The sequence below is a fragment of the Pteropus vampyrus genome, unplaced genomic scaffold, assembly GCF_000151845.1.
Source record: "Pteropus vampyrus isolate Shadow unplaced genomic scaffold, Pvam_2.0 Scaffold13, whole genome shotgun sequence".
In the NCBI taxonomy this organism is placed as follows: Eukaryota; Metazoa; Chordata; class Mammalia; order Chiroptera; family Pteropodidae; genus Pteropus; species Pteropus vampyrus.
The window spans coordinates 6,391,596-6,403,217 of NW_011888794.1; the positions used below are offsets into that span (position 1 = coordinate 6,391,596).

General features: G+C 40.8%; 1 protein-coding gene across 1 annotated transcript; it reads left to right on the plus strand.

Annotated features, from left to right (window-relative positions):
- Positions 1 to 4,619: 4,619 nt before the first annotated feature.
- On the plus strand, positions 4,620 to 9,078 carry PCDH20 (protocadherin 20). Its single transcript, XM_011381003.1, has 2 exons — positions 4,620 to 5,112; positions 6,126 to 9,078. Exons 1-2 carry the CDS (start codon positions 4,981 to 4,983, stop codon positions 8,850 to 8,852), a joined length of 2,859 nt encoding a protein of 952 aa, XP_011379305.1. The 5' UTR covers positions 4,620 to 4,980; the 3' UTR covers positions 8,853 to 9,078.
- Positions 9,079 to 11,622: the final 2,544 nt, after the last annotated feature.

An 11,622-nucleotide genomic window follows, 5' to 3' on the forward strand; every position in this document is an offset into this window, starting at 1 on the left:
TCACTCAGCATCCATGTTGTTGCAAATGGTAGGATTTCATATTTTTTTAATGGCTGAGTAATATTCCATTGTATATATGAACCATACTTTCTTTATTCAATCGTCTGTTGATGGGCATTTAGGTTGCTTCCATATCTTGGCTATTGTAAATTGTGCTGCCATGAATATTGGGGTGCATAGATCTTTATGAATTATTGTATATTTCTTTACTAAATTAACCATCCAGCTTTTTTAGCAGAACTAATATTAAAATATTTAAAATAATCAACATGCTGATTTCCTATTAGTCTCAAGATTGATTTCTGAGTTGTGTAGGGAAAAAGCAATAGGCTTTTTTTAAGTTTGTCTTATATACTTGAACAAGAATTTAGCCAAGTTAGTTCTGGTTCTTAAAAATATTTATAAAGTCAAAAGAATAATAAAATAAAGTAACTAACCAGTACTAAGAGTGATGTTTAAAATCAAGGCTTTTGAAAATAATAGATGGTGAAAAAATAAATGCTGTTTTTCTAAATTATCCTCTATATCGGAGACAATCGTAAGGCCAAAATCTACTATTATTCCAAGAAAGAGGAGTAGTTTGAGAATTTGAATTAGCTATAAGTGATCTTGCATGCTCTCAAATAATATATAAAAGGAGGGCTAACTAGACGATCCATACAATTACTAAAAACTTTGCAAAACTTTCAATCATGCACACACAATATATTTTAAGCCTACAAGTTGGGAGAAGATCTAAGCTAGCCAAACACAGATAAGTTTGTGTCATTGTGTATGTATCTGTTTCAGTCATAGACTAGAGAAATTTTCTCTTTGAAAAGGCATTATCAAATCTAGCCTACAATGTTTTGCTTATTGTAGGTGTGTGATAAATGTGGACCTGAAATACACTTAAATGCATATAGGTCCTAGAGCCACCCATTCAGGAAAGATAGATGCACCAGACTGGCAAGGTCATAAGCTCTGGAGGCCATAGTTCCAGGTCTGGTTGCCATAGACACTGGTGAACATTGTAATTTATAGCTGTAAAATTGATATAATACCTATATTATAATACTGTCATGACTTTTAAGTAAATAAACATGTAAAGCATCCAGTAGCATGTTCAGAACATAAGGGACACTCAATACGTGATTTTGTCATTTCTCAGATATTGCACTGGTTTTACAAATGGAATCATACCTTACCTTGACTATTAGATCAGAAAAAAGGATATATATATATTTTTACATTTGTAAATATAAATTTATACGTTACATACTTATAAAAGATTCTATAAAAATTTTTGTTATATTTGTTTAATTTTGTATTTGTAATATGTAATATTGTATTTTTATTACACTATATGTCATATTTTGTACTATTTACATTTACACATATACATAGATAATGTATATATTATCTATATATATACACACATTAAAATAAGGTCATACTGTAAATAATCTATATTTATTTGCAATCTTGAATTAATCAGAATATAAGACTGTGGTGTAAAATAGGTTTAAATATTAAGGTATATATTAATTATGTGAAACTTTGTAGATACCATACTGTTAATTAAAATGTTTTAAACGGTAAAATTAGAATTAATTAAAAGGCACAAAACAAAAACTACCTGGAAAAGATAATACTTCAAAAATTTCTAAAGTTTTAGAGTACATTTAGTGTACATTTACTAAATGTATGAAGTGTTTACTAAATGTACAAAATTTGATGACGGTATCCTCATAGACACTTTTAAGATTCCTCACAGCTTTATAAAGAGAAAAACTATATGGAGAGAAGGCTTACAGTAAATGAAAAATATTAGTAACCATTAGTGATATAATGCAGTAAATTATAATAAAATTAACTTGTGTACCATCATATGGTATCTACTGACAGATATTAGGTAAGCCATTTCGCATGTCTGCGGTGGGGAGGAGGGGTGGCGGTTTTAGGAAATTGAAACAGAGAGGTGTGTGACTTATCTGAAGTCACAGAGTAACTTAGCAATGACCATGAGAACGAAGTTCAAAGCCCCTGGCTCTGCTCAGTGTACCGTCTATTGTATCAAGTTGTTTTCCTTGTCTATAGAAAAAACAGGCTGGGGAGGCATATAATCTAACTATTCTTCTAGATCGATTTTTACAAAACACCTGGGAAGCAGGCCCAGAGCAACTGAGACATCTGAGAAGTTCATAAGTATTATTTTCAAGGGGCGAATAGCATTGAAGCTCTCTAAGTCATCTTTAGAAATATGCGACGCCAGATGGTAGGTCACAGGACTGGAATCATTAAGGGACAGGAGTTTGGGAATGCTTTCACAGTGTCTAGAGAGAAGGTACAGGAAAAGAAAGAAGGGTATTAGGTCTTTTTTTTTTTAAAGCCCAATTACAGTGTAAAACTGCATGAAACCCCTGCTTAGATCTTCAAAGAGGACTGATAATAACGAGTGCTCAGTGAACAGTCTGAAATGTGACATGCAAGGTATTACCCAAAATTGTGCCAAGGTCTCCCCCGTCTTGATAAACTTCATGCAGAGACTGTGTAATCACCACAGTAATTTAAAGCAAAGATGGTTATTATTGTCATTCCAATCCTTATCTCCAGAATGTGTTTAATTCCTTTGTTTCAACTTACATTATAGTTCATACGTTCATGCTTTTAAAAAATACTCTAAACAATTATTGCTAAATACATAGATTTAACTTCTTGCCAACTTAGCAAAAGGGAGGAGGAATAATAACTCTTTCCATAGAGAGCAGCTAGATGATATTGTCAGAAGACCAAGATTCTGCTGGGAAGGAGTATAGGGACATTGGAAAAAGGTGCATCTCTGCTAAAAGCATTCATTGCAAAGCAAAAGGCCTAAGATTTCAGGGAAAATTAAAGACGCTCGAGAAAACAATTACAAAGAAGTGATGTCACTTCAATTGGATTGCCTTCATATATGGTACTTCCTATGTAATGTCCTTGTAAACAAAGGAAAAACTAAGGAAAGAGATTCCTATATTTCCCTCAAATAAAAGGCAAGTGATCTTAACCTGTTGGCGAGGGCATGAGGTGAGAGGGAATATACAGCCTACTGCTGTTGTTATCCGTATACATGTAGAATTAATTCCGATTGTGGGTCCAGCCTGCATGTACTCTGACCGCTAATGGATTGCCTAATTCCAGCCATGTGTCCCAGACTTCCAGAAGCTGTGGGTATTGTGTGAGACATAAATTAAATACATTTCAGAGGCAGCTTGGTACTGATTTTTTAGAAATCAATATGTTTCAACTACAGACCCTAAAGTAAATATTTACCAATTATGGTAAAAGTTCAGCTGCAGGACAGCACCAGCTGCTGAAGAAGCAAGGAGAGGCAAACCCTATTTCCTAACCATGTTTTGTTTACCAGACATATAACGGCCTTACACCCACGTGTGCATGTTCTCACCGGTGTTTACCACTCATTGACACTCCAACTTCACTCTGAAGAGCTTAAGGGGGCTAATATTATAAGCCAATTCTTATTATTTGCCAGATTTGTATTATCAAGAGTTTTGTTTGTGAATTCCATGTATAGCCCCATTTGTGCAATAAGAAACCGGTGTTTTGATGTATTGTCAATATTTAGGATTCTGTGTCTCTAGGATTAGCAGCAATGAGAAGAAAAAAGGAAGGGTCAGAAGAGAAACAATTAGCTCAGCCAAGTAATTCAAATTCTAGTTAGCGTAGAAAATTAAAGTGGTTCCTACAGAAAGCACAGGGATGTCATCTTTCGTCTGACCCAAGACGCAGACCTTTCCTCTCCGAGGCTCAGTTACTAGGTGCTCAGCGAGGGAGGGCTTTATGTCAGGGCAGCCCAGGGGATATCTGGAAACCTAGAGAGGAAGAAAAATGTCTAGTCAGGGAAAGGCCAACAGTCTTTTCATTACTTATATGACACCCTGCAGATCAAAAAGTGTTTCATTGACTTAATGCACTGGACTCTCTCCAGACCCGATTTTATAAATGAGGAAACAGGTCATATGGCTATTTAGTGTCAGAGCCAGAGAGGGTGTCCAAGCATTTTGCACCACAAGCCTTCGGTATTCCTTTCTAAAAGGCCACTTTCCCAGTAAGCATTACAAGGAGAGGAAAAAAGTAATAATTTGAAAAGTAACCGATCTTTTACCTAGGCTTCAGTGCAGCCCTCAAAAAAAATTTCACCCCTTAGAGAAATATGGTAAAATTGCTTGCAGGCAGAACCACTTGTGTTCCCCCACAATTGTTTCCACTCTTCCTCTTGGCCTCTTCCCTCTTAAAGACCACAAGCCAGACACCCAGAGACACTTGTGCCCACAACTAAGAAACTAGCAGCTCTGCCACCACCAAGAGCAAAGATTCAAAATTAGAGCATGTCCAAACCTTCACCGAATTCATCTATTCGCTTTTCCTGCTCGGACCACCTTTCAGAGTTTGAAAGTCTTTCCCTCTGCAACGAAAAGTGGATTTTCGTTCTCTGTACAAACACTATGGGATCCGAGTCTTTCTCGGAGGCACTGAACTGGTGGCAGAGCAGGCGAGCTGGGACAGCTCCTGCGACTGCTCTGTAGCGCCGCGATTTCCCCTCTCTATAAATTCAGGTATAAATGCGGGCTTATTAATTTATTCTAATTCTCCCTCTCCGGCTCGCAACCTGTGGACTCGGGTTCTGACTGGTGCGGCGAGGAGGGGGGCTGGTGGGCACGCGCTCGGTGCCCAGCCGGCTGGTGCCTCGTCGCAGTCTTCGTCCGCAAGCCCCCGGTTCTGGCTCCTCCAGCGGGGTCTGGACCTACCCAGGTCCGGGGCAGGAAACTATGACCGTGCCCTGCTGCCCTCTCGCCTTTCTGCCCGCCTTTAGCTCCCGTCCTTAATTGACGAGCCGGTGATTATTGGCTGAAGTTCCCCGGCGATTTGCATGAACGGGGAGGGAGTGTCTTCTGGCGCCCTCCCGTCAGGAGCGCGCTGACTGCAGCCTCCTTGGGAATGCGCGGCCGAGGGGATGCGCGCGGCTCGCGGGCCCTGGCAGTGAGCTGGCGCCCGGCGACCTGGCACCCGCGCCTGGATATGGGGCGGCTAAGTCGTCCCAGGAGCAGCACCAGCCACAGAAACCTGCCGGTAAGGGTTGGGGTGCAGAAGCCCCGCGGCCCCGACAAGTTGCAGCACTATGAGGCAGTTCCCTCTCCTTGATGGTTTTCAAACCTTTTACCTTCATCCAAACTTCATGGGAAGACGGTGGGGGAGGGAGTTTGGGATAATGTGCCTTCATTTAAGCAAGGAATGGGCAAGTCCTTCGGTCGTGAGAGGAAGTTTCTGAAGCAGAAATGTAGGCAAATGAGGTGGAAGGGGTGGGGGCTCAATCCGCTTTAGATACTGGGGTTCGGAGATTTTTCCTGCTGCCGGCATCTGGCCACGACTGTCCACTGCATTTGACAAATTGTTTTTGCATAATCATTTCACTTCTTTTCTCCTAGGGGAGGGGGACCAGTGAGGGATTCATAAGGGGTGGAGATCTGGATCTTTTCGATTTGATTTCAGATGCATGCTTAAATTACAATCACTACCGTGCTAATGTGTTTATTTAATGGGGGGGGGCGGTTCCAAGCGGAAAGCATTACTACGTTTTCCATATTATTATTATTGATATCGTTGTTGTTAATTGGTCTCATAATCAGGGGTACAGCACATTTAGCTTTACGGGGATCTTAGTGGCAGAAACATGTCAATGGGAAATAAATTGATAAACTGTCCGCCTCTCAGGCCTCTCCACCCCCCATAACCTACCCTGGCGGATTCCCTGTGGCGCTGCGCAGTCCAGAGTTGGAGCCCTCTCTCCACTCCGGCGTGTGTTTCCAGGGATGCTTTATGGTCTGGGATTGCGAATGTCACCTGGATGAGGGTGGTGATGGGGAGCAGGGGTAGAAAGTGAACAGGAAAATTAAGTTTCGGAGACACGTTGCCCCACCGACCTCTCCTTGGCGGCGTTCCCTCTTCGCCCCGCTCTGACAAGAGGGTTTGCCTCTGGGACCGGGAACGGGGGCAGCCGTGACCCCCGCGCACTGTTTTCTGACTCCCATCCCGGTGTTTCCGCGCGTGTGTAACGAGCCTTCTCCCCTCCCCCCCACTTTCAGCATCTGTTTCTGCTTTTCCTCTTCGTGGGACCCTTCAACTGCCTCGCGAGTTACAGCCGGGCCACGGAGCTTCTGTACAGCCTGAACGAGGGACTGCCCGCCGGGGTGCTCATCGGCAGCCTGGCCGAGGACCTGCGGCTGGTGCCCGCGGCCGCGGGGAGGCAGGACCAGCAGCCCGCGCCGCCGGAGCGCGCAGGCTCCGAGCCGAGGCCCCCCCTCTCTTTCAGCCTGGCCTCCCAGGGACTGAGTGGCCAGTACGTGACCCTGGACAACCGCTCCGGGGAGCTGCACACTTCCGCCCAGGAGATCGACCGGGAGGCCCTGTGTCTTGAAGGAGGTGGAGGGGCTGCCTGGGGCGGCAGCATTTCCATCTCCTCCTCCCCTTCCTCGGACTCCTGTCTTTTGCTTCTGGATGTACTGGTCCTGCCTCAGGAATACTTTAGGTTTGTGAAGGTGAAAATCGCTATCCGGGACATCAATGACAATGCCCCGCAGTTCCCGGTTTCCCAGATCTCGGTGTGGGTCCCAGAAAATGCACCTGTAAACACCCGGCTGGCCATAGAACATCCTGCTATGGACCCAGACGCAGGCACTAACGGGGTGCAGACCTACCGCTTACTGGACTACCACCGTGTGTTCACCCTGGACGTGGAGGAGAATGAGAATGGGGAGCGCACCCCCTACCTAATTGTCACGGGGCTGCTGGACAGGGAGACCCAAGACCAGTATGTGAGCGTCATCATAGCTGAAGATGGTGGGTCTCCACCGCTGTTGGGCAGCGCCACCCTCACCATTGGCATAAGTGACATTAATGACAATTGCCCTCTTTTTACAGACTCACAGATCAATGTCACTGTGTATGGGAATGCTACAGTGGGTACACCGATTGCAGCTGTCCAGGCTGTGGATAGAGACTTGGGGACCAATGCTCAGATTACCTACTCTTACAGCCAGAAAGTTCCACAAGAATCCAAGGATTTATTCCATCTGGACGAAACCACTGGAGTCATTAAACTTTTCAGTAAGATTGGGGGAAGTGTTCTGCAAACTCACAAGCTCACCATCCTTGCTAATGGGCCAGGCTGCATCCCAGCTGTGATCACTGCCCTGGTGTCCATTATCAAATTCATTTTCAGACCCCCCGAAATCGTCCCTCGTTACATAGCGAATGAGGTAGATGGTATTGTTTACCTGAAAGAACTGGAACCTGTTAACACTCCAATTGCATTCTTCACTATAAGAGATCCAGAAGGTAAATACAAGGTGAACTGCTACCTGGATGGTGAAGGGCCATTCAGGTTGTCACCCTACAAACCATACAATAATGAATATTTGCTAGAAACGACAAGACCTATGGACTACGAGCTACAGCAGTTCTATGAGATAGCTGTGGTGGCCTGGAACTCTGAGGGATTTCATGTCAAAAAAATTATTAAAGTGCAACTTTTAGATGACAATGATAATGCTCCTGTTTTCCTTCAACCCCTGATAGAACTAACCATTGAAGAAAACAATGCACCCGATGCCTTTTTGACTAAGCTCTATGCTACCGATGCTGACAGTGGAGAGAGAGGCCAAGTTACATATTTTCTGGGACCTGATGCTCCATCGTATTTTTCCTTAGACAGTGTCACAGGTATTCTGACAGTTTCTACTCAGCTGGACCGAGAAGAGAAAGAAAAGTACAGGTACACAGTCAGGGCTGTCGACTCTGGGAAGCCACCCAGAGAATCAGTGGCCACTGTGGCTCTCACGGTGTTGGATAAAAACGACAACAGCCCGCGGTTCATCAACAAGGATTTCAGCTTTTTCGTGCCAGAAAACTTTCCAGGATACGGTGAAATTGGAGTAATTAGTGTAACTGACGCTGATGCTGGGCGAAATGGATGGGTGGCCCTCTCAGTGGTGAACCAGAGTGATATTTTTGTGATCGACACAGGAAAGGGCATGCTGAGAGCTAAAGTCTCTTTAGACAGAGAGCAGCAAAGCTCCTATACTTTGTGGGTTGAAGCTGTAGATGGGGGTGAGCCTGCCCTCTCCTCTACCGCAAAAATCACAATTCTCCTCCTAGATATCAATGACAATCCTCCTCTTGTTTTATTTCCTCAGTCTAATATGTCTTACCTGTTGGTACTACCTTCTACTCTCCCGGGCTCCCCCGTTACAGAGGTCTATGCTGTTGACAAAGACACGGGCATGAATGCTGTCATAGCTTACAGCATCATAGGAAGAAGAGGTCCTAGGCCCGAGTCCTTTAGGATTGACCCTAAAACTGGCAACATTACTTTGGAGGAGGCATTGCTGCAGACAGATTATGGACTCCATCGTCTACTGGTGAAAGTGAGCGACCATGGTTATCCTGAGCCTCTGCATTCTACAGTTATGGTGAACCTATTTGTTAATGACACCGTCAGTAACGAGAGCTACATTGAGAGTCTTTTAAGAAAGGAACCGGAAATTAATATAGAGGAGAAAGAACCACAGATCTCAATAGAACCAACTCATAGAAAAGCTGAATCTGTGTCCTGTGTGCCCACCTTGGTAGCTCTGTCTGTAATAAGCTTGGGTTCTGTCACTCTTGTGACAGGGATGGGCATATACATCTGCTTAAGAAGAGGGAAAAAGCATCGTGGGGAAGATGAAAATCTGGAAGTACAAATTCCACTGAAAGGAAAAATTGACTTGCACATGAGAGAGAGGAAACCGATGGATATTTCTAATATTTGATACTTCATTGTGGAATAACACAGAGATGTTTCCACTGGCTTTGGGTAGTTTTTACCACCTAAACGAGAGTGTGTGGATGGCAGTTCCAATGAAGGACAACTAATTTATAACTTGTACTATATTATAAATAGCTGTTTACAGGTTTTTAAATTCAAAATCAGAGGCTATAAAATGTGTACAGTGTTTTTTAAATGAAAATTAGTACTAACAGCTATAGAACTGTTATAAAAAAAAATCTCGGACGTGATTTGCAGCTTTCATACACCAAGCAGATGATTGATAAAACCTGAGAGTAAGGTAAGAAAATGGTACATTGCAGTTTTTCCTTTTTTTGGTCTAAAAAATCCTTTAACCACAAGAGGGCATCAGCTGCACCTTTGCAGGGAACTGTTTTGAAGTACTGTACATGACAGTTGTTGTACATGAAATTAATGAAAGAGTATATTTTAAATATATTGTTTTTAACATTTAACAAATATGAAATTAAAATAAATTGAATTACACCCACTTAAATGTATAAGAAATAAAAGAAATACATCTGTAAACAGAATGTTTACCTCACAAGTACATCATGTATATAGTTTGAAAGAGAAGGCATTATAAAGAAGTGTTTTGTTTTTTTTTTTAGCAAGGATAAAAACACTGCCATGTGTTAAAGATTTGAACTGCTGAAGACTATTTCACTTCCTGTGTACTCAAATTGCTGTTTGCTTTACCACTGCACTTGGCTATTATTACAGGGGAAAATATATATATTCTTCCTTACAGAAAATGTAACTAGAAATTTTGTCCAAGAAAAACAGCCAGAAGCAAAGAAATGTTTCAATCCTTACTTGCTTCATAGGTGTTTACGACATTTTGGTGGTTTCATAATTTGTCAGCAGTACTTCATACTTGGGTTATACATTCTAGAATTCTATATTCTATGTTCAGTATGTATTCTATATTCTAGAAGCTGGTGTAAACCACTGGTTGTTTCAGTTGGGCCTTTATTATGAAAGTTGTTAGACTTATCTTTTTGTCATTGTTTAGATTTGTTGGCTACCGTTTCTGGCTTCCTTTCTTTGGCTTTGGATTAAATCCAAGAGTATTTTGTAAGCCCAGCAGCAGATTTCTTCGATCATTTAGCTTTTACTGAATCCTTTGCAATGAAGCAAACTGGTTCATCAGTGATCGATCACTTTCACTTCATTATGTGAGCTGGAAATTTTATTTGCTATGAGAGCTACAGTAAAATGGTCTGTATAAGCAAGGAATGTAAGTGTTAGCTTAAACTGGATCATTCTACTTTTCGGCATCCTGTGTCTGTACTATACCAAAAGTGTTTATATGTCTGCAAATTAAAAGTATATATTTTCGTAATTTCTTTCTCATTTTTACCATTTTCTATTTGAACGTGGGTTTGTTCTTTCACTGAAGTGCCTGTTACTGGCATTTGTTTGCTTCTAGAGATAAATGTGGGTAAACTATAAATATTCTGTTATGCTAAAGTTTATATTAAACTAATTCATCACTCAAACATTGGGTAAATTATTAAATACATGTGTAGTTATAGACAAATATATATAATAGTGAATATGCTTAAATGTTTGTAGAAGTTTACATGATAATTTATACCCATGCATGTGCACATGGATATTAATTCATTATTGATTTAGTATCAATTATAAACATTCATTTTACTACATACTTATTGCAGTCCTCTGTTAGCTGTGCTATAATAGCTTTCGATAAATTTTAAAATGAAAATACATTGTAAAAAAAAGTTGAATGCAAATACCCAAGACCTTTTGACTTTGTATCAACTCGCTTTTCTTGTTTTCTCTGACAATTTGAATAAAATGTAAGGATATGAGCAGTAATGTTTATTATAAAAAGGAAGTATATTTTTACTGAAAATTTATTTTATACGAGAGGCACCTGAGCTAAGCAACTAAGATCATTTAACTTCCAAAACTTTTCATTCATAATTGATGTATAACTAAGGAAGAAAACATTCTCTGCCGCTCATTTTTTATACCTTATTTCTCTTTTTTAAAGGAAGAAACTACATATGAAACAAGTAACACCATTAATTAAAAAAAATCTTCCAAAAGTGCAATGGCTTAACCATCAGTATAAATAACAAAATATTCTATTCATTTCTAAATTTGTAGAAGGTTCATGTGTTTTGGGGTATGGACTTCATCTCTAGCATGAGAAAAGCCTGTAACGTTAATAAAAAGACGTATTTCTAAATAATTCCTTGCGCCAGGATTTCCTTTACGAAAACATCTCGTTCACATTAAAAACATTTATAACAAGGGAAGTTAAAGTAAACCAAGCTCAAAGATAAAAGCCCCTTTTTACTAACACCTTGTGCTAGAACAGTTGCCAAAATGTATGCTAATCATGTCAATGTTGTTAGTTGAGCTGGCACAAAAATAAGTGTTCCATTCATTAAAAACCCTAATATCCATTTAACGGTTTGAGAACCAGGAGTCCTCTTTGCCCCATTTAATGAAGAAGAGATTGCTCTGATCTTTGCACTGCCAAATCCATTCTTATAGTACACAGAAAATTGTTCATTAATTTGGACTGGGAAATTTAAAACCAACATAGCAATTTCAGCTACAGGGGAAAAAACAATTTACAGTATTTGACTCTTTAGGGTAGACTCCCTGACCCTATTTAAAAGAAAAAAAAAAAAGTTTTCTTGGCAGTTAAGCTTCTGTAAATGGTGCTTTAACAAGAAAAGGAAAAATAAATGTTTCTTTTAAAACAGTTTTGT

What these genes read in the sequence shown, in the direction of transcription:
- PCDH20 (XM_011381003.1), top strand. Translation starts at nt 4,981, where the DNA reads ATGCGCGGCCGAGGGGATGCGCGCGGCTCGCGGGCCCTGGCAGTGAGC. An exon ending in CCAGCCACAGAAACCTGCCG is followed by an intron (nt 5,113 to 6,125) that starts GTAAGGGTTGGG and finishes CCCCACTTTCAG; the next exon opens with CATCTGTTTCTGCTTTTCCT.